At 34.2% G+C, this 23,191-nt stretch overlaps 1 protein-coding gene across 5 annotated transcripts; it reads left to right on the top strand.

Moving 5' to 3' along the window:
* Positions 1-1,426: 1,426 nt before the first annotated feature.
* LOC120339638 (protein zyg-11 homolog B-like) lies at positions 1,427-21,657 on the top strand. 5 transcript variants are annotated; one of them, XM_078116239.1, is made up of 12 exons: positions 1,428-1,683; positions 13,776-13,890; positions 14,158-14,286; positions 16,525-16,659; positions 16,764-16,877; positions 17,238-17,396; positions 17,589-17,750; positions 18,243-18,284; positions 18,710-18,811; positions 19,962-20,072; positions 20,240-20,399; positions 20,551-21,657. In XM_078116239.1, exons 1-12 carry the CDS (start codon positions 1,526-1,528, stop codon positions 20,688-20,690), a joined length of 1,527 nt encoding a protein of 508 aa, XP_077972365.1. In that variant the 5' UTR covers positions 1,428-1,525; the 3' UTR covers positions 20,691-21,657. The 5 variants fall into 5 exon arrangements, with proteins under 5 accessions (XP_077972367.1, XP_077972365.1, XP_077972368.1 ...); XM_078116242.1 differs by having other exon boundaries at positions 20,335-20,399; positions 20,551-20,689; XM_039407803.2 differs by lacking the exons at positions 13,776-13,890; positions 14,158-14,286; positions 16,525-16,659; ... (6 more) ...; positions 20,240-20,399; positions 20,551-21,657 and adding exons at positions 2,607-2,721; positions 3,040-3,159; positions 5,278-5,415; ... (6 more) ...; positions 8,585-8,744; positions 8,901-9,266 and having other exon boundaries at positions 1,436-1,683.
* The last annotated feature ends 1,534 nt before the right edge of the window (positions 21,658-23,191 follow it).

Raw genomic sequence — 23,191 nt, 5'->3', positions numbered from 1 at the left:
ATTTTGGATGGATTATGTCGTATAATTAGCGAGTTATTAATTAATTAGTGATTAGACACACGGTGTCACTATGGAGTAAGACCAATGTTTTGGGGGATCCCCTAACCTCCGATCGATAAGTCTTCGGTTTCCAACCGAATTCTAGTTTGTTTGTTTGTCTGTCTGTTAGATACACGCGATATCTCACGAAAGCGAGGATGAATCTGCTTTAAATTTTGCATGTGCATTCATCATATCTCGGATCAGAAGCCTATTGATTTTGGATGAATTATGTCGTATAATTAGCGAGTTATTAATTAATTAGTGATGAAGAGATCTGGATTTTTGCAAATCGAGAGAGCGATTTTTACAAAGCGAGAAATTTTTGAGACGCGCCGAATGTGTGTGTGTGCGATGCGCGAGTTTTCACGCATAGCGAAGGATACACACCGCTAGATCGTATCTTGTGATTAATCTTTAAGCATTGTCCATATCCCTCTTGTAACTTTGACGTCGTCACGATGCGCAAGTTTCCTTCGAGAAATTTTCCACGCTATTGAAACAGAGCGAAGGATACACGCCGCGAGATCGTATCTCGTTACCTATAATTACTCTTTAAGCAATGTCCATATCCCTCTATCAGGTTCGGGGTTGCAGAATTCCTCACCAAAATATCGCTAGGCTGTGTTTGGATTGCCGTCGCAACCCGGGTTAGCGCCGTTGTATTTGACACAAAATATAGGATTGGTTAATAGACTATTGGCTGGAAACTAATCGAAACAAACCAGTTCGGATTTACAGAATTCTTCATAAAAGTATTTCCTCGAGTAATATTTCGACGACGACGTGGGGAGTTGGCTATTGTTTCCTACATTTTTGATATTGGCTGAAAACTAATCGAAACAATCCAGTTCGGGTTTGCAAAATGTTTCGAATCGAAACCGCAGTTTCTGTTTTGGGGGATCCCCTAACTTTCGATCGATAAGTCTTCGGTCTCTGACCGATATTTTCGTTTTTTTTTATTAATCCGACTTTTTCAGTGCAAACATTAATCAAGTATTTCCAACGGACATTTTTGCCATAACAAACCGTCCAGAGACCGTTTTATGAGATCATCTGAGTATGTTATTGCAAGAGTAGTGAAAGAAATAACTTTAAAAGTTGCTAAAAAACACACATTCCACACCACTTCAATCACAAAAACTAACTATACTCTACAATGCATAAAATAACATGGCGTTGAATCTCGTGTAGAAAGCTCCCGCCACCGGTCAAAAAACAACGAAATTAGTAATTATCTAGTTAGCTTGAAGAATTGCACTGAAATTTCAATTTTTTAAAACATTCTATCCCGAACCCTAACCGGATAATTAATATTTTTTTTAACGTGACGGGAGTGTTTTCCCACATCTCAGTTTAGCTTTACTGCCGGGGGCTTTCTACAAAAATTCTATTTGCGTTTTTTTTTCGATTCAGCATAAATTTGAAATACACAACTTGTGGGTTAAATTTCTTCACACTCTTCCATTGCAATTATACACGTCAAATGGCATCGAATAATGGCGATGACGTTGTTGAAAATTTACTTCAATGTGCGGTGTGTATGGAGTCATATGAAGAATCCGGACCCCAGACACCCAAAATGCTGCCATGTCAGCATTCATTTTGCGTTCAATGTTTGAAAAATATTTCCAGAGCGGGAAGGTAATTTTAATTAAATTATCGTTTGTGATGATGGACTTTTTGTTTGGCTTTCCTAACGTCATCAATGTACATGTTTATATCTCGGACTATTATGTCATAGATCATTTTAATCCTGAATACTATGGTTTGTGATGATGGGAAAATGACATATGAGCTTTATCAGAGAATATATGTTTACATTTCAGATCAAAATAGGTCGGAGTTACTTTTAAGCCATTGATTTGTTATGCCACAATACTAATTTAAATCTAATTGTCTTTTGCGCGTAAATACAAGATGCATTACCATTCAAAATGTCTTTTTTGAGATCCGAAATCATCGTACATTTTTATTGCAAAAGACCTTTTTTTGCATCGTCGACGCAAACTTTTTTTTAATTTAGATTATCCGTTTCCTGAGTACACTTGTATGGTAATTTTTGAAGAGCACTCATGGTTCCTATTTTTGAGCGGTCAAAATATTTTGCATGGTCCTTCAACAAATGTTATAATTTTTTTGTTTTCGATAGTAGTATCGGTACATAAGGGTTCAGTAATAAGAAAGAAGTACTAGTCAAGAACATGCTGCTTATTTTTGGTAACTTGTAAATATGTGTATCAAACAGTGTTAAGAATGAAATTTATTTATTCAATATTGGTATTGTCTGTTTTTTGTGTAATAGACCAACTAAACACTGATGAAAACTGATGAAAGAAAATATCGTAAATATCAAGTTCTACGTTACGTGTTATGTTTGTTGCATATGAAACTTGATTTAAATAGTCGTCTGCACCAAACATTCATTTTCTAACTTCGCTTTCCTTCGTTTGTTTTTTAATCTATTACTTTCGTTTGGGTCACTATCTCTAACATTTAGATATCAACAGTCTGACTGGAAATATTTAAATTTAAAGAAAATTCTCATATTAACACTTTATTTGCAGAATACACTGTCCAAGTTGTCGTGAACAATTCTCTATACCTGTTGATGAACTTTCCAGAAGTCTCGTTCTTATTCAGCTACTGGACACTAGAGGGTCATCACCAGGAAGACATAATGTAAGAGTAATAACTCGTTTATTTTCCTTCGAAATATGGGAAAACAAAAGGTTTCGCAAACAAAAGAACGATCTATAAAAAAGACTCAAGAAAGATATCAAGAAAACTAACTCGGTCGAGAACTTTCAGGAACAGATATCGTTTATGTGTTGTTTGTTAAAGTCTTGTATGAAGTCCTACTATCTTTAGTCTAACTAATATGATACTATAATTAAGATTTGATTTTTTAAATAAATATTCAACAACCAAACGTCAATTCTACAATATAAAAATCTAGATTTTTTGGTTTAGGATTTGAATAGATGTTTTTATATTCAGGTAACTGATGCAAGTCTGCTCAAGGAAAAATTTCGTGACTTCGACAAAGCAAAGGAGTATTTGTCGAAACTTACAGAAAAAATATTGAGGATAAAAATGTTCAACTTAGAAGAAATTGAGGTTTGGAATAGTTTTAGGAAAATTCACGATTAGTATGTTTCAAAATTTATTACGATTACATCTGAAAACATAAGCATGATAGTACCGATATGTATTTTACAATTATGGAGTGGAATTATACTTTTCTAAATAGCAAACGTCCTTCATATAGACATAGTTTTTAATTATCTCAATATGTACGAATATGCATATCAGTAGGGTGACTCGGTATTGGCATAGATCTAGGGCCCGCCCGATTTACCATTAGAGTGAAGCCTGAGGACCTCAAGCCTTGAGGACCTCGACATTCAGTTTTGACCAATTGATTATTATCTATTATAAGTCATTTTCAATTTATGCGACTTAAACTTTGTTTTCGTTTAAATTTCATTGAATTTGCAAATCCCAATTCTTTATTAAAAAATAAACCAATTTAAAGTAGTTGAACAAATGTTACTCTGAAAATGCTTTCATTGTTTGAGAAAGATAATAGAATATCGATATCAATAGAAATGGAAAGGTAATTAATTTTATTTATCAGTAATGTATTCTTTATCAATAAATGAGCAATACCTCCCCCACCTCTCGCGACTGCAAACGTGTATTATGACGTCTGGTTTTCTGTTACCGTTAGGTTTTATTACAGCCTTTAGTTTCATCCGGCGCGCGAGAAGATTTCTAAAATTAGAAACTTTTTTCATTTACAAATAAAATGTTATTTAACTGTAAACTTCATTATTGTAATAAAAATCAGTGTTTTGGTAGCGATGTATCATAGACCAGTGGTTCCCAAAGTGTGGGTCTCGCCCCAAATAAGGAGATCGTGAGAGGGCTTTGCCGGGTTGCCGAACTTTCGCTGAACATGCAATACGGCGCACACAAGTCACATCATTTTGAAGTGAAATTTGTGCTGGTAGGGTGAATGTGATTGAGTGATCATGTTGCGAACGCCAATGATATTTCCATGGTTATAATTTTTTGTGTACTCCCGTAGTATGTGTTAGGTTTCATGGTTAGGGCATCATTTTATTCCGATTTTCGGTATTTTAGGTCTATTACGAGTTTGGGGACCGTCTGTGTTATCCTACTAAATATCTCCTGTATATAGGTTTCAGTCCCTTTACAAAACTTGATGTAAAATGTGCGAACAAAATTAGCTACCTCAAATTGGTACACATACTTCTGGAGGGCCATTTTTGTGTATATTACATTCAAATCTGGCAACCTTATTTCCTTGAATACCTGTATTGTAAACTATATCAATTGTTGATTAGTTCGATTCTTATAGATTTCTAGTCTTAAATTCAGATGAATTGGACAAATGAATTAATAATGCATCGTTTAACCATACCATATTCGTGGGCTTGTCTAGGTTTGGTGAGTCACGAGCCTGAATGGCACTTTGCATCAGGAAGTTGCAATGACTCATGTTATCTTCTTTGGTTTTAGAATGATGTAGGTCAGCGCAAGTAGAGGCAATGAAACACAGCGTAATGTAAATTGACTTTACTTGGTCCGACTCGCCATTGAATTTTAATTTTTGATGTGCCCCCATAGCAAAAATTATTGCTCAGTTCCGACCTAAGATCTCTCACTCATCGTTATAATCCGGCCCTGCTTAGATCGGTAATGGTGACTGGGATGTGAATACCTATTTCATATGGTTGATTATGGTAATGCCAGGTTGCACCATTTTAAATGACAAATGTGGTCTAACCTGTGAGTTACGACCCGCATCTGGGTCGCCTAGAATTTCTCTTGGGTTGCTTGTTATTAAATCAAAAACCTCAAAGCCATCGATTTTCAAATATTACTGAGTGTTGCTCAGTAGAAAGTATCGCCACGCAAAAACTTGGCAGCATAAATTTTGCCCAAAGTAAACACACGCAAGGATTTTAAAATTTCGCATTCTCGCTTTGAAGTAATATCCGGTAGAATAAATATTATGTGAAAATGATTGTTTTGTATTAGTTAATAAATTTTGCGGCCATAGAATGACAACATGTCGATACATTATTTTAAAAAAAGTCTCCTAAAGAAGTAGGAATTACGAAACTACCATGGCTATATTTTCCTTGGTGTTGCAAGATTTAATTCAATACACTTTAGTAATATAAATTCATATTTTGTATGCGTTAGGCGGCGCTCAATTGCATTCAATACTACAGAATACCAAGCGACGACAGAAGCCGCTCAATTCAAATTACAGCCACGAAGTTTCTGATGTATTCAATTTCATTTGGCGGTGGAGCAGTGACAGTACATTTGCTTTCCGAAGTAAATATACCTATTTGAATATATACATTGATATGGGCTTTATTAAAGCAAGTGTGCTGAAACAGCAGTTAATTTTATCTTAGTCCTAAAATTTTACTTTTGATAGGTTGCTACTGAACTGATAAAAACTATGGAAGCCTTCAAAGACGATAAACTATCTTCCGAGGTATTGCTCTTATGCCTGACAATTTTGGCTTTACCCGCTATGATGAGTAAATCGGTAAGATGTATTATATTCACGCTGGTCCCATGCGTTGCCCCATTCCTTTCTTTTTTATTGTACCGTGCCACGCACAAATTTTCTAATCTATTTTACAGTTTTGTGTATTGATAGCTGGAATATTTGAACCGTTTGTTGCAACATAACTTAAAAGCGTCTCAAACATAAAAAATACGCTTAAATATGTGACAGCCAAAGTGTATATCATGTTTTATTATTTAGTTACATTAATTAATCGGCGCACAACCTGAACCGTAACCTAGTACACATACTATGTTCAGGTTGTGCGCCATCTTGGTACACATACTTCGGGAGCACTAATTAATCTTTGGAACACCAAGTCTGTCAAAATATATTTCATTGTGATGGTATCTGTGTTATCGCAAAAACTAATAATGTTTAGATTAATGCGATTCGGCGATTATGGGCTTTCTAGATATTTGTGTTTAGGGCTTCAATAACCTGGATTTGGCTCATCTGCTGATGACAATTCTAACTACGAATCAAAATTCGGAATTAGAACAGAAGATTGTGGAATTTCTACCTGACATATCCCGAAAACTGTCTCGATCAGATAACGCCAATATCGGTAACAGAAAATATGTAAAGGTATTTTTTTATTAAATCTGTGTAAATGTTTGCTAAAATGTTAAATATTCCGTTTATGTTCATTAATATCAAACTGACTGAAATATAATAAAGATATACTCTGATTGCTTTTTATGTGTTTCATTAGAATAGGATGATTTGATCAACCATGAATTTCATTTGAATAATTAATTTTCGTCTAGAATCTGTTATCAATTTTGAGGAAAAAAATGAGCATGAAGTTACGAGATGCAACGTTTTATAATCTGCTTTCATTGTTAATGTGCTTAACAGACGAAACTCCCTCAACATGCACAAATATTGTTAATGCAGGAGGGCTAGCAATTTTTGCCGAATTGCTTGAGGTATGACTTTACCTATATATAAAGGGATATTAGGAATTTTACTGAAAGTAGAAGCGAAGAAACAAGTTTATACTGTACGTAAATCATCTTGTTAAGAATATAATATGTTCAGTGACTTCCCTACACCCCCCTAAAATTTCAAACACCCCCTCCCCCTAATTTTTAGGTATGCGCCATACTTTAATTCTTAACGTGAATAGAAATGTATTTATATATTTAAAAGAGGCTCATATTCCGGGGAAGATGATCAGACAAACACATACCACATTTTTATAAGTTACAAATAGTTTTATCTCTCATAACAAAATATCTACCGATCTATCATTAAAAACACCCCACCTTAAATTAAGAAGTAGGGGGACATACTGTACTGAATAAGTTGGTCATGGCAAACCAACAAGATCTTGGTATTTTCAAAAACTTATTCATATTCAAATAATGTAACTTTTAATATTTCCAAGATGTTTTTGTTCAACAAATTTTCGACAATTGTACAACATTCATTTGTGAAATATTTCCAGAATCCCTATCTTGATATGAGGTAACAGAATCGACACAGAGCCTTGGCAGATAAGTTTGATTGCTGGATTAGTTGAAATATACGTAGCATTCGATCCTATAACTTTATTTGTTTAATCTGAATGTTTCACTTTATAAACTGCTTGCGTTTTATTTGTACAGGATAAAGACATCAACCTTATCAAAGAAGTTCTCATTAATTTGGTAATGCATTGAATATTATTTTATTCTCTTATCAATCTTATCTCAATTATTTAATGTGTTTATTAGTTTATGTGATAGGGTAATCATTAAAATATACCTTAGTTTGCTTAGTTGTATATCGTACATTTTATGCAATATCTAAAACAAGTTGATTACCACGATAAAAGCTATACAGTGTAATTAATTTAGAGCAATTTGACGGAGGTACCTGAAATATGCTACCACTTCTTAGACGGCAACTCCGGTGCAGTCGATTGTCTACTAAAACTTTTGATTTCAGATGAATTGCATGTGAGTAAATATTGGTTATGAACGGTGGGTGCAACCTGGGGCCCCCAAAAAAAATTCCGCGGCCCACGGAAAAGTTGAACGATGCGCGGCCCGCGAAACCAGTTTTGATACAGGGTCCAATTCATTATCTATACATACGACTTCACAATGCCTTAACAGCTAGCTCGTGCAATTAACGCGTGTAACAAGATCCATAACTAAGATTTTTGTGTCTGCAACTACTAAATAGCCTATATATTAAATAAAGGAGCGGTTTCACCCAGTTATTTTTATCTGGCCCTTCTGTATTGAATGTTGCACACCTCTGGTCTATAACATTCAAATTATATTGTTACAGCATTACAAATTATATTGTTTATTTGACAGATTAGCTACTGTGCCGCTGCAGTCATCTCGCGTTTGCTAACAATCGACTTCAAAGAATGGGAAAAACTCACGAAGTCGCCTAACCTAAGAAATAGGGCACTGATAAATATGGTAAATTATATAAATAATTAATTAAATAAATAGATAGCGATCGGAGACCGCCGACTTATCGATCTTCCGCATGTTACAATCGTTCGCAGCGACGAAACGTAGGAGATCCCCCAAAACAAAAACTGCGGTTTTGATTCCTTCGCTCTGACTCAATAGCGACACCGCGTGTCCCATCACTAACTAATTAATAAATCGCTAATTATACGACATAATTCATCCAAATCAATAGGCTTCGATATGATGAATGCAGGTGCAAAATTGGAGCAGATTCAACCTCGCTTTCGTGAGATATCGTGTAACATACAAAAGTGTCAAATATATAGACAGAAAAATATCTATCAACATACTTACCGATCGAGATCGATAAGTAATAAACCAATATTGCCTGGTTTATTAATGTTTCAGCGTGCATTCGACATGTCAAGATGTCATGTTAATTGTTTTCTTTGTCTTAATGTTTAAAACTTAAGAAAGATAAAATACCACGATAAATCTGTTTCTGCAGTATAATTGCGTGATGAAATGGGGTCAAGAAGCATCCTTAATATGTTTTCATATCAAGTTCATATCATTCAAGCCATTCTATTCACTCCTTCAAAAATACGACGCGCCACCACTTCAACTATTTGCTGTTTGGACCATATGGAAGTTTTGTTCGTATTCATGTAAGTGTAGGCTTTTTCACATTTCTTGTGAAGTTTTAAATGTGACTCATTGATTTCTTGTACTTTGTACAGTATCTACAATATCAATATCTGTCACTATGTGTGCATTTCTACAACTATTTCATTTATTTTTTATATGACATAATAATATTTCAGCTGAAATATACCAAGAAATGCTGATCAAAGAGCAAGGTATCGACTATCTTCTTGAACTGAAACAAAATCTCTACGTGGATAAAAATGTCAAAAAGTTTGCGGAACTCACCCTGAAGTTGATTCACTAATTTGAAAAAATAATTCAATGAGTAAACATAAAAAATAAGTACTTTGTGACTTGTAAACGCCCGTTGAATAATTCTATATTAATCAGCAATGGTTTTCAATTTTTTTGACAGAAATGCCAATAAAATATTTCAAGCGCGCGATGAACCCATGTATAATAATTTAATTGTCTTTTATTGTCTGAATTGTATAAAATATAAATATATATGAACCTAATACTAGCAAAAATTGATCTGTAAAGTGTAGCAAGTTTAATAAAAGTGGCAAACATAATAGGTATCTGGTTAAAGGTGTACTATTGAATTTAAATGTAAACTTGCGCACACCGGGTGATACTGGCGAAGCACTGGTTGAAAACCACTGATGTACAGTTATGAAAGTTGAAAATATTTGTTTAAAACATAACTTTCTCTGAATTCTCTTCTATGCATAACCGATTATACAATTATGTACAATAACGCAATTGAAAGTTCATGTAGATTCAAAACTTAATTCGTGTACTCGAATTTACCTGAGAAAATTTTATTTTGATTTCATGTAGAATTTCTCTTACGTGGCCTATGATTGACGATACTAAGCGATGGCGAAAGTACCTTATTTTATTGTAATTTATTTTAACTGTAAGTTAGTTGTTTCATATACTGGCATTCCATATACTGGCAATTGCCTGATTGAGCTGACTGATGTAAATAACAACTAATTGATTGAAAAATGTTTTGTCTCGTTAAATGTTGTAGGAATTTTATCTTGTTGGAGAGTAAGTTGGGTTACACATCCTCGTCCCATGTTGCCGACTAATCACGCAGACATGTGGATACTTAATTATTGTTATTAGCGTATTCGAACGTACATTTTGTCGTCAAACAGATGATATTGCTTCACTTTCGAGTTTAGACAGACCCAGACATAGAGCGCAAGATTGCGAGTTCGTTTTCTGACATAAAGTTTTGCAAACATAAACTCTACTAGCAACAAAAATAATTTTTTCTATTCTACTAATTTTTTCTTCGATGTTTTAATAGAATTATAACAAATAATACAAACATTCGATATTTAACCCTTTAAGAATACATCCAAGTTTTAACAACAGCAAAAAAAATTCTTTGTATACAAATGACTGTAGCTGATAACAGAGCCGTGAGAATCCAGTCTTGTAATATCTGCACTGACAGACAGTGCAAACAGCACATCAAAAAATCTGAATGCGGAGCTTCTAATCTAACACATAAGTAATGGCTCATCTCATGGTGCTTTGTTTGCTATTTGTAAGTTTAAATACAAATGCTTCAGTAATAAATACAATTGCAGAAATAGCGCGTGATTGCCACCAGGTATATTCATTTCGATAGTGAATGCAGCACAAACCGATGTCTATTGTCATATTTTCGTGTTTTTAGATTTCATGACGTGATAATTTTTCTTTTTTTTCCTATATATATATATATATATATACAATAGTGTGCTTTCCATATCATGTCATGGTGAAGTTTTTCTGAATAGAAGTTCGAAACGTCGCAAATTGAACCGTTTTGCTAACACCGGTTGTGCTTTATTTATTTATCATCGATACAATTGCAGAAGATGACGCTTTGTTTGTTGCTAATCCAATTGCATGATTTAAATACAAATGTTGCAGAAATAACAAACATTTCATCAAATACAAAAGAAGTTAAACAATAAAGAAACTAGAATATCGTCAGACAAACAAACAGACAAATACCTATCAACATTCTAAATATGTAAACGGAATATTCAGTATAGATGTTATTAATGCAAAAGCCGATAACGAGATTTGAATTCGAGACTCTCCGAATTAATTTCGAACGCGCCATTGAACTTGTGAAATGTGAAACCGAGACATCTGAATTCGTTGCAAATTTCCGTCGACAACGCCACCACAAGGCTACATGATGAATGTATTTAATTGAAAGCCATGAGACAACTGGGATTGAACCAGGGACCTCCCGACCTGGGGGTCGAGCGCTCTACCACTGAGCTATGTCCCGCACCTAACCTCGATCGAATTTCAATAAATATTGATTTGCCGTTTGCAAGATTATAAGAAGTTGTACTTGAAGGAAGCTCATCTGACTCCTAATTTTTGATGACTTATTTATTAGTATATTAGATTTTTATTATCATTAATATTGTCAGTATCAACTTCAGAAAAAACACAGGCGATATACTATACATCGAATTACTGTCAATATTTATTTACGAAGAGAAAGATTGATTGTATCTAATTGTTGGCATGATTAAAATAATTTGAATGGGCCACTTTAATTTACAAAAGTGAAAGCAGGACCCCAGAAAGGAGGAAATCCGTGATCTCCAACATGAGAACATGACGACCTTGTTCGTTGACTTCTGCAGATGCATGAAGAGTAAATTTAGTCATGATGCTGAAAAAGAATCGATGCTTAGCAGTAAAACATTTTTAATATTGAAGGAGTTAACTCGATTGTTTTGTTCCTTTATTGACTCCTTATAAAAGTATATAATCCAGATATGATTATATATAAGATAAAGTAAGCAAGTCGGTCATCGTGTAGAATTCAAATTGAAATTTTACATTTTTGTGTCAGCATTCGTCTACCAGAAACGAGAGCTAAACTATACAGTAACATTTACGACAGTTACAACTCCAAAATGATATTGATAAAGTTGCGATGAATATTCATAAACATAACTCGGTTTAAGGCAAACAATAGTTGTAGTCAGTGTTCCCTCTAAGGTGTGCGCGTGTGCGCGCGCACACAGCTTTCAGAGGGTGCGCACACGAATAGATTTACTGCGCACAAACCTATTTCGATGTAATGTAACAATGTGCTCGGTTGGCAGGTTGAGAAAGTTTGTTGTTGGCCCACTTATTACCCGGTTAGAACGCCGAAATTTCTTCATTGGTTTTTGCACAAATATCAGTCATTTCCAAAAAAGTGCGCACACACTAAAATTTCTGCGCACACATACTACAAAAAATTAGAGGGAACATTGGTTGTAGTTGAGCTATATAAGATAACATTCAGACAAATATTCATTCGGTAAAAGAAAATATGCTGACAAAATTGTTATTCCACCTTGAGCGTATATTTTCCCATTTTAAACTCCGCGTAGTATGCTTTATATGCAGCCCAATAATTGTCAACGCAATATCCGATGAAGGGGCGTATTCAGTTAACCAAGTAAACTTCCTCGTTGTATGGCTGAAGATACCGTACAACACTATGTGAGATTGTAGCTTCATAATTTTTGCGACTAAAGTTCAGCTTACAGCTTATCAAGTTTAAAATGAGGTTGGAAAATTACAGGCATATCAGAAATAAAGCCGACACTTAATGTTGGATGGCCAAGATTTAAATATAAAATAACAGAAAGTAATTGGCATTTGTCAGTCATCTTTTGGATTAGCATATGATTTTCATATTTCAAGCTCAGGTCGCATATAGAAATAAAAAATAATGTCTAGTATGAAAAAATTCTTTTCATGAGATTAACTGAGTATGTTATTGCAAGAGTATAGTTAAAGAAATATCTTTGAAAGTTGCGTAATAAACACAATCTACCCCACTTTTATCGGAAAAACTAAATATACTCAAAAGTGTAGAAAATAACATGATGTCGGATCTCATGTGAAAAGCCCCATAAAACACCACATAAAACACCCCGGCCACCGCTCCAAATAAAAAGAAATTATTCTGTTAGGGTTATGATAAGAAATACAGACTGCGCAAACTTAAATTTTCAAATCACTCCTAACCAGATACTTACTTAATAATTGATACTAATTTTTTTATTTTAAAACGTGGCGGGCTTGTTTTCCCCAAATTTCACAGCTTTGCATTACTCGTGGGTGCTTTCTACAAAATATCCCTAGTTGTTTTCTTGATATCTATTTTCGTTTTTTTTCTGTTCAGCGTAAATCTGAATCACTGAATTACGTAACGTGTTTGTTAAATGACCTTACAATCTCCTATTGGTAATATACACGCCTGGTAATGGCGTCGAATAGTGGCGATGACATTGTTGAAAATTTACTGCAATGTGCGGTGTGCATGGAGTCATATGAAGAATCCGGACGCCAGACACCCAAAATGCTTCCGTGCCAGCATTCTTTTTGCGTTGAATGTTTGGAAATTATTTCCAGATTCGGAAGGTATTTTTGTATATTATATCGTTTGTGATATTGGACTTTTTTCGTTGGGTATATCAAACGTATATGAATATATATACATATTTATATCTCGTGCTAAAACATGTCATAGACAGCTATAGCTCATTTAAACCCTGAATTAGTAATGTCATGATTTGAAATGATGAGTATATGAGCTTAATCAAAGTATATATGTTTATATTTTAGCCCTGAATTAGTTAATCCAAGCTACTAATATAAATCTAATTGTCTGACTGTATTTTGTGCGTAAATACTAGATGCATTATACTTCGAAATGTTTTTTTATCAGATCCTAAATTACCATTTTATTGCAAAATGTAACAATCGGGGTCAATTTGATGTTATTTTCATCGATATTTTCATAGGAAATTCATAAAAACTATAGTCAAACCGGATGAACAATTCGCTGGGTCGGTTTCGGCCCGTGGGTCCTATTTTGCCGGCTAAATTTTCTGATCTTGCTTGCCTGCGTTTATTCTTCAGATTCTCGTTTAGATTTCTATTTACAACATATGGATATCTACAGGCTGACTGGGAAATATTCAATTGAGTCACTGATATTAACACTTTATTTACAGAATACAGTGTCCAAGTTGTCGTGAACAATTCTCCACATCTGTTGATGAACTTTCCAGAAGTCTCGTTCTTATTCAGCTATTGGACACCAGAGGGTCATCACCTAGAAGAAACAATGTACGACTAATAACCCGCTTATTTTTTTCAAATATGGCACTAAACGAAAAATTTTGCAAAAACACTAACTAGGTCGAGAAAGCCTAAGAACAGATGTCGTTTATGTGTTGTTTGTTAAAGTCTTTCTATTTTCAACATAACCATTAATGCTAATTACTATCTTTAGATTACTAACCAATATGTTTCTATAGGTTTTTAGATAAATATTCAACAATCAAACTGTTTCTAGTTCTTGTCTAAAATGCAAATTGATGTTTTTATATTTAGGTAACTGATGCGAATCTTTCAATTCTGCTCAAAGAAAAATTTCGTGACCCCGACAACGCAAAAGAGTATTTATCCAAACTTATTGAAAAAATATTGAGGGTGAAAAAGTTCAACTTAGAAGAAATTGAGGCATGGGATATTTTTCTAAAATCTTACGATTATTATGTTTTAAAATAATTTAGTTTCTTGGAGTGTTTTCAAATTCGATCATCGTACGTATCTTGTTTGTAACGAAAATTACCTTTATTACGTCATAATTATTTACAACTGTAATAGGTCCATTACGACGTCAACAATCCATAGGCGAATTACGTACCCAATTGGTGCTGGTGAGGCATGCAGTAGTGTAGTAATTGTGATTGAGTGACCATGTTGCGAACGCCAATGATATTTCCCTGCTTATTATTTCTGTGTACATTACATTCGAAACTGGCAACCTTATTTCCGCGTGTACCTGTGTCGTAAATCATGTTAATTTCTAGAGATGACTCAAAGGTAGAGGAGTCGATATATAACTTGGAAGTTGTATCGTTTAACCATATTTGTGGGCTTGTCTAGGTTTGGTGAGTCACGAGCCCGAATGAAACTTTACATCAGGAAGTTGCAATGACTCATGTTACCTTTTTCGATTTTAGAATAATGTAGATCAGCTCAAATAAAGGCCAGGAAACACAGCGCAATGTAAATTGACATAACCTAATCATTGCAAAAACAAGAGAGCTGCGCTCAAATATATGGACACGTAGCTCTCAAATTCACTGTGGTACGGTACGGTAACTTACCATCAGGCTTGATCACGTAACCGTGATGCGTTGATATGTGTTCGCGGAATCCCCACGTGGTGGCAAATTTTATTGACGTCATACCTCAAAAGTAATGAATCCCATTGAGCCCATAGGAATATTTAAAGTTAATAAAAGTAATAGCCTTCTAGGAAAAAAAGCCATCTTTAACCACTAAAAGTTTCAAGGCAATTGGTCCAGTAATCAAAGAGAATATGCAATTCTTCCTAATGATCTCGGGTGTCCCTGGGTCATTTTGACACCCCTCTATAATTTTCTTAATATTTCAACAACCAAAAATGCCAAAAACATCAGTGTCCCTAAAAATCTTATTTTCGTCGCTTTCCACTAAAACGCGCCCAAATTACGTAGCGCAAATTGTACGGTAAGAAGAGAGAAATTTCAAAAAATTTCGAGAAAAAGTTTCTCACTTTTAACGCTGTGGTCGACACGTGATTGATATGCGAGAGAAAGAGTTCTCTTTTAGAAGAGCTTTACGTCACCTTCAAAATAAAACAAGACTGGGATTTGTAAGTGAAGTGATATTCGTTTTATCGAAGAGCATTTGATCGCGTGCTGTCTGGTATCTTTGTTTGTTTATTATGAGCCGGAGAACGTTGCTCGCGCGTTCAAAATACTTCGTTTTCAACTAACAACAGCTTCTTTGTTTATTTTTAAGCTTTGAAATACTCATACAAATAAAATTGACCTTGTTGCAAAATAAAAATTATACATAAAAAAAATATGATGACGTCAACGTAATTAAGAACACCCGGATCAAGCATGGATAATTTAAACTCAAACATTTTGAGTTTTGAAATTGATTTTGTTCACATGCAGATCACTATTAAATACTATTGACCCCCCAAAATACATTTAATTTAGCCATAATCCCAAATTATGACACAGATTAGCCATTCATGAGCAGGCCGATCCTATTGGGTTTTGAATATTGCTTATAAATTATTTCCTTGTGGTATTTGTTGAGTCCGGAGTTGGCAGGATCCATTCAGATACAGAAATCAAGGGAAAAGGCTAATATAACTATCAGTAGAGTTGCGCGAGACTAACTCCCAATTCTTTCTCAATGACTTTGCGCTAGTGGATACGTATGCATGTAATGCAAGGATGCTGTAGCAGGAATAAAATACAACTGTAAAACTTCTTGTCTGGGGAAGTCTGATTTTGGTCAGACGAGTCGTTACACGCATACGGATCTACCAGCGCAAAAGGATTCGGAGTTAGTCACGCGCACCTCTACTGATAATCAAAGAGAAAAGCGACATTTTCATAACGATGAAATTCTGCGTCAAAGAGCAACAACAACAACATGCTAATAATAACAAAACGATCGCTATGTCCACTAACGTGTCCAATAAGGACGCAGTCCTGACCTGACGTCTCTCATCGTCATAATCAAGCCCTGCTTAGATCGATAATGGTGAATGGGATGTGAATACCTACTTCATATGATGATTATAGTAATGTATTGCCAGCTTGCACAGTTGCACTGTTTCACCCTGGCTAAGATTTAATCCAATACACTTTAATACAATAACTTAATAATTTGATTGTATATTTTTAGGCGGTGCTCAATTGCATTCAATACTACAGAATACCAAGCGACAAAAGTCGCTCAATTCAAATTATAGCCACGAAGTTTGTGATGTATTCAATTTCATTTGGCGGTGGAGCAGTGACAGTACATTTGCTTTCCGAAGTAAATATACGTACTTAATTATACATTGATGTAGGCATTTGCATACCAAGTTTGCTGAAACAGCAGTTAATTTTATCTTAGTCCTAAAAATTCACTTTTGATAGGTTGCTACTGAGCTGATAAAAACTATGGGAGTCTTCAACGACGATAAACTCTCTTCCGAGGTATTGCTCTTATGCCTGGCAGTTTTGGCTTTACCCGCTATGATGAATAAATCGGTAAGATGTAATATATTCACGTTGGTCCCATGGCTTTCTTTTTTATTGTACCGTGTCAAGCACAATTTTTCTAATCTATTCTGCAGTTTTGTGTAGTGATCGCTAGAATATTTGAAACGTTTGTTGCAACTTGCAACCTAAACTTAAAGGCGTCTCAAACATAAAAAATACGCGTAAATATGTGACAGTTGAAGTGTATATCCTTTGTTTTATTATTTAGTAACATCAATTAATCTTTGGAACACCAATTCTGTCAAAATCGATTTTATTTTGATGGTCCCTGTGTTATCGCACAAACTAATAATGTTCAGATTAATGTGATTCGGTGATTACGGGCTTTCCAGCTATTTTTGTGTTTAGAGCTTCAGTAACCTGGATTTAGCTCATCTGCTGATGACAATTTTGACTACAAATCAAAATTCGGGAATAGAAAGAAAGTTTGTGGAATTTCTAACTAACATACCAAGAAAACTGTCTCGATCAGATAACGCTATTATCGGAAACAGAAAATATGTGGAGGTAAATTGGTTTTTTAAAAATTTGTTTAAATGTTTGCTAAAACGTTAAGTATTCCGACTATGTTCATTACTATGAAACTGACTAAAATATAATAAAGATAAAAATATACTCTGATTGTATTTTGTGCGTTTCATTAGAATATAATGATTGCATCAACGTAGAACTTTGTTGGAATAAATTACTTCTATCTAGAATCTGTTATCAATTTTGAGGAAGAAAACGAACACCAGTTCACGAGACGCAACGTTTTATAATCTGCTGGCACTGTTGACGAGCCTAACAGATGAAACTCCCTCAACATGCACCAATATTGTTAATGCAGGGGGGCTAAGAATTTTCGCTGAACTGCTCGAGGTAGGTCTTAAAATAGTATTGGGTGCCACGACAACTGGAAGCGGAGAGTGAAAAATTAAAATGTTTATACTGAAAATAGATCAACTCGTTCGGCCATAATATGTTGGTCATGCTGTACCAACGAGGTTCAGCTATTTTTGAAAACTGAGTCAAATTATAAAAAAAAACACATACTTGTAAATACATACAAAAACAGCATGGTTTCTTCAATTATATATTTTAAACTGCAACACATACTCAAAATATTTTATTTTGATGAATTACCAACATCCATTCATTTATTGAATATTTTCAGAATTTTTTGATTTTGATTTTGAGTAACAGAACCGATACAACTGCTCCTTTTCAGATTCGTTAGACTGCTTTAACAGCTGAAATATAGTTAGTTCGAGCGTTGATGTGTATAATGTATGTATATTTCATTTGATCCTAGACTTATATTTGTATAATTCGATTGTTGTACTTTAATAACTGCTTGTCTCGTTTTGACAGGATAACGATCCCAGATCAAATAAAGGTGTTCTCATGAATTTGGTAATGCATTAAATATTATTTTATTCTTCAACTATCATTATCTCGACCAATGGTGGGATTCAAATTTTTTGTCAGCCGGTTTCCAACAAAAAAGTCATATTTTTCAGCCGGTTCTGTTTAAAAAAATCATATTATTTTAGCAAATAAACTGATTAATGCTAACCGGTTCGCTGATCCCATTAAATTCCGTGAGTTGGTTCTATAGAACCGGTGCGAACCGGCTGAATCCCACCACTGATCTCGACCATATATAATGTGTAAATATAATCTGCCCTGGCGGACCTTTACGTTGAGATTTTCATTTAATTTGATAGAGTAATATTTGGAATATACCATTGTTTGCTTAGTTGTATATCGTACATTTTATGTAATATCTAAAACAAGATAATTACCATGATAAAAGCTATGCAGTGCATTTAACTTAGAACAATTTGACGGAGGTACCAGAAATTTGCTACCACTTCTTGAACGGCAACTCCGATGCAGTGGAGTGTCTACTAAAATTTATGAATTCAGATGAAATACATGTGAGTAAATTATTGCTTATACGGGGGTGGGCAACCTTTTTCGGCTCGCGTGCCAAAATCGGGTAAATTTAACGACAAAATTCTTTCGCGTGCCGACAAAAATTAAAACAACTATTTGCTAATTTCAAAGCAAAAATACACATAAATAAACCTTATAAACATGTACAGATAGCTTCACTATTTAGAAAAATATCATTCCAACAATTAGATTTGATTACTTTTCTTATTCTATACCAGTCAGACTTCCGCTGCTGCATTACCGCTGATAGAGATTTTACATTGGGTTTATGTTTTGTAACTTTAAAGAAAATACCTGAACTACTTTCGGGCTACTCCTGTTAGGAGACTTAATTGAGTACATAACTGAAAACAGAGATTCACAAGCATAATGTAGATGAAAACATGGAGAGTAATGCAGTTGTAAAGTTTTCAATACATGAAATTTTTCGGGAATGTCATCCCAATCACGAAATAGTCCGTTTTCTGCACTTCTCTCTTGCATTCTCTTCCCTAATCGCTTATATTTCTTTCGAAATCAAGTGTTATAACTGTAAGTTAGCAAGTAATACTAACCAAATAGATCTGTACAACTTCATAAATCAAACAGAAGTGAAGAAAAGGGTGGCACAGTCTGACTATATTATGTAAGATAGTAGCCAAATGAATGCTGCGCTCTTTCCGACCAAATTTCTGGAGAGCCTACTCATTTGTTACTTCATAATGTATTTTTGGTAATCATATGTCATGATAGTACAAAAATAGTTTAAATAAATAACGGATTGTTAACAAACGATAATGAATAAACGTACACCTAATTTCATCAGATAATTGAAGGGTCTTGAAACTTTTTATCTGAAGGTGAATGATCTCGTTTGCCTCGCTCGCGTGCCGAATAAATGGGCTCGCGTGCCAAGTTTGGCACGCGTGCCAGGGGTTGCCCAACCCTGGGCCTTATAACATTCAAATTATATTGTCACATCACTTTTATATCTAAAAATGCATGAGAGTGAATTATTGCTTATAACATTCAAATCATATTGTCACATCACATTTATATCTAAAATACAACTTGCTCAAAATAGTTATCTGTTCCCGCTTATATTCCTGAACTAAAATTGTTACCCCAGCAAAGCTATTTTATATTTGACAGATCAGCTACTGTGCCGCTGCAGTCATCTCGCATTTGCTAACAATTGACTTTAAAGAATGGGAAAGACTCACGAAGTCGCCTAACCTAAGAAATAGGGCACTGACAAATATGGTAAATTATATCAATAATTAATTTGCAAATGAAGCCAATATTGAGTAATTTATTATTGTTTTGCCTGTATTCGACATGAGTTATGTTATCAAAATTTTATTGTTAATGTCGTCTCAAAATTTGAATATTACAAAAGATAAAATACTACGATAATTCTGTTTCTGCAGTATAATTGCGTGATGGAATGGAGTCAAAGGCCATCAGTTATATGTTTCTATGTCAGTTACAGATCATTTAAGCCTTTCTATCCACTTCTTCAAAGATACGATGCGCCTCCACTCCAATTATTTGCTGTTTGGACCATATGGGAGTTTTGTTCGTTTTCATGTAAGTGTGGGGTTTTTTCATTATTTCGTGATTTTTATTTGATTCGTTGCTTTATTGTATTTTGTACAGTATTTACATTATCAATATTTATCAAAATATTTGCGTTTCCACAACTATTTTATTTATATTTTATGAAATAACAATTTTTCAGCTGACACATATCAAGAAATGCTGATCAAAGAGCAAGGTATCGACTATCTTCTTGAACTGAATCAAAATCTCTACGTGGATAAAAATGTCAAAAAGTTTGCGGAACTCACTATAAAGTTAATTCACTTATTTGGAAAATAATTCAAAGAGCAAACATAAAAAAGAACTACTTTTTTAGCTTTTAAACGGCTGTTAATTAATGCCATGATTTACAGCATTGGTTTTTAACATTTTTGATGAAACGCAATCTCAATGAAAACGTAAAACTATAGCTATATATAAATAAACCTAATACTAGCAAAAATGATTAATAAAGCGTAGCAATTTTAATAAAAGTGGCAAACATAATAGGTATCTGATTAAACGTATACAATATACATATAATAATATACTCTCTTTGATTTAAATGTAAACTTGCGGAACCCCTGAATTATACTGACGGAAGCCTGGTTGAATAACACTGATGCACTAGTTGAAAATAATAGTTTGAAACAAAACTTTCTCTAAGTTATTTTCTACGCATACCCGATTATACAATTATGTGCAATATATCTATCTAATTTATCTTTATAATATCATGTTATGTTATGTGTCATAAATTATCTGGTATACTTGGAGTTGCTAAGTTTCGGTTAGATTGCAAGCGTCTAGTGTAGCAAAGAGAACGAGAGTTCATATGATTCAAAATTTAATTCTTATGATGGAATATATCTGAAAAAAAATTATGTTCAATTCATGTGGAATTTTCCTAACATGACTTGTGAGAATTTACCTCGTTTTAGATAATTCAAGATGTAGCCTAAGTTAGTTGTCATTCCATACCGGCAATTGCCTGATTATGCTGACTGATGTAAACAACAACTAACTGATTGAAAACTGTTGCGTCTCGTGAAGCGTCGGGTACCTCCGATGTATGTGAACCAATATGGCGGACACCGGAACGTACCATGAGCACCAGGTTAGGGTTAGGGCATAATTTCACGTACCAATACTGCGGGAGTCACTCAGCTAGTTTCTGAACTCGTAATAGAACTAAAATACGGAAAATTGGAATAAAATTATGGCCTAACCCCAACTTAGTACACATCCTACGTTCCGATGTCCGCCATTCTGGTTCACGTACTTTGGGAGTACCAAGCGTTGTAGGAAGTTAATCTTGTTGGGGAGTAATTTTGGTTACACGTCCTTGTAAAATGTTAGTCTAATAAACATATGAGTCTACTGACTAGAGCAATTTACAATGCACTTTGTTTATTTAATCATGGGGAAAATTAATTTCTAACGATTGGTGTTTCATTATCATTATTTTTTGTACCTGTGTGATATCAAAATTGTGAACGATTTCAAAGATCATGGGATATTGCTGCAAGGTCGCTCGACTAAATTAAATCTAATTCAGAGCTTTCTAAAACGATTTAGTATTAGACGCATACATTTGCCATCATAACACACAATAAAAATCCAAGATTCAACATTTCCTTTTCTACCTTTGCATATGGCTCGAAAGATTGACTGATTTGACTATGGCTTACATCGGCCAGATAGTAATATCTGAGAATGACTTCTGATTCAAAACCTCTCCAGTTGCTTTCGAGTATTTACCTGATCTTTAATTACTACAGCACTCCTCTTCAAATCTAAACATCACTCAAATTACCAAATGTAAAGTTAGAACATTTAATACTGCTGAAGAATACAATCGGTTAATCACATATTTCAGATATTTTGTGGACAAACAAAACGATGCAAAGTAAAATATGCAGAGCAAAAAATGAGACAATAAACGCATAAAAGACACGGGAAGGAATTTTCTACCATATCGCTTTTCATATACTCTAACTTCCATTAAACTAGCGCATCCGTCTTACTATGTTGAAACTAATTATTTACTAAATATAAGTCATTTTAGTAAAATTTGCCCAATCTCGCTAAAAGATTAAATTTTGTAAGTTTATTCGGATTCAAAATGCTATTATTCATAGAACATATAATTTTTTCAGGTGGTATTATTTATAATATATATATTTTTACATTAAAAATATCTGTAATTTCTGGCATGATGGCATATCTACTTATCCTGTACCCAACGAAAGTTTGCCACAACCTTGCCAAGTGTACGATAAACAATTACTCTGAATTATATGAAAACTTGCTTTAGAAAGGCCACTCAGAGGTGACATTTTCTTATTGTTAACGATTGGTGAAATGAAAAAATGCTGGACGAGTTTAAATTCATACTTTCTAATGATATATGATATGTGAAACACAGCTTGACTTCAAAACAAGTTAAAGTATTTCAAATGGATATATCTGATAAATTACACTTGGTTGTATATGAATATAATTCGATTTGCGTTCGTATACATATTACTTGCTTGCTGATTTCATAGTGCGCTTCATTTGTGTATTTTGTTGGCTGCATATGCATATATTGTAAAATGAATGTGTTTACATAGCGCCCTACGACTTCCACAGCGAAAATAGTGCCGGGCGCTGTGTTTTCAGTCAACAACCGAATGCAAATAACATTGGCGCACTTTAGGTGAAGTTTGTATTAGGCTACCGAATCGCATTTGGTAAATGTCAACACTTGATCTGTATTCATATTTGAGTCTTCGTGAAGATGTTCAATGGTGTTCTCT

This window comes from Styela clava, chromosome 9 (genome assembly GCF_964204865.1).
Source record: "Styela clava chromosome 9, kaStyClav1.hap1.2, whole genome shotgun sequence".
Lineage (NCBI taxonomy): Eukaryota > Metazoa > Chordata > Ascidiacea > Stolidobranchia > Styelidae > Styela > Styela clava.
This window is presented reverse-complemented; position numbering and strand designations above follow the sequence as displayed.

What these genes read in the sequence shown, in the direction of transcription:
- LOC120339638 (XM_078116239.1), top strand. Translation starts at nt 1,526, where the DNA reads ATGGCATCGAATAATGGCGATGACGTTGTTGAAAATTTACTTCAATGT. An exon ending in CCGCTATGATGAATAAATCG is followed by an intron (nt 16,878 to 17,237) that starts GTAAGATGTAAT and finishes TTTTGTGTTTAG; the next exon opens with AGCTTCAGTAACCTGGATTT. An exon ending in ATAGGGCACTGACAAATATG is followed by an intron (nt 20,073 to 20,239) that starts GTAAATTATATC and finishes CTGTTTCTGCAG; the next exon opens with TATAATTGCGTGATGGAATG.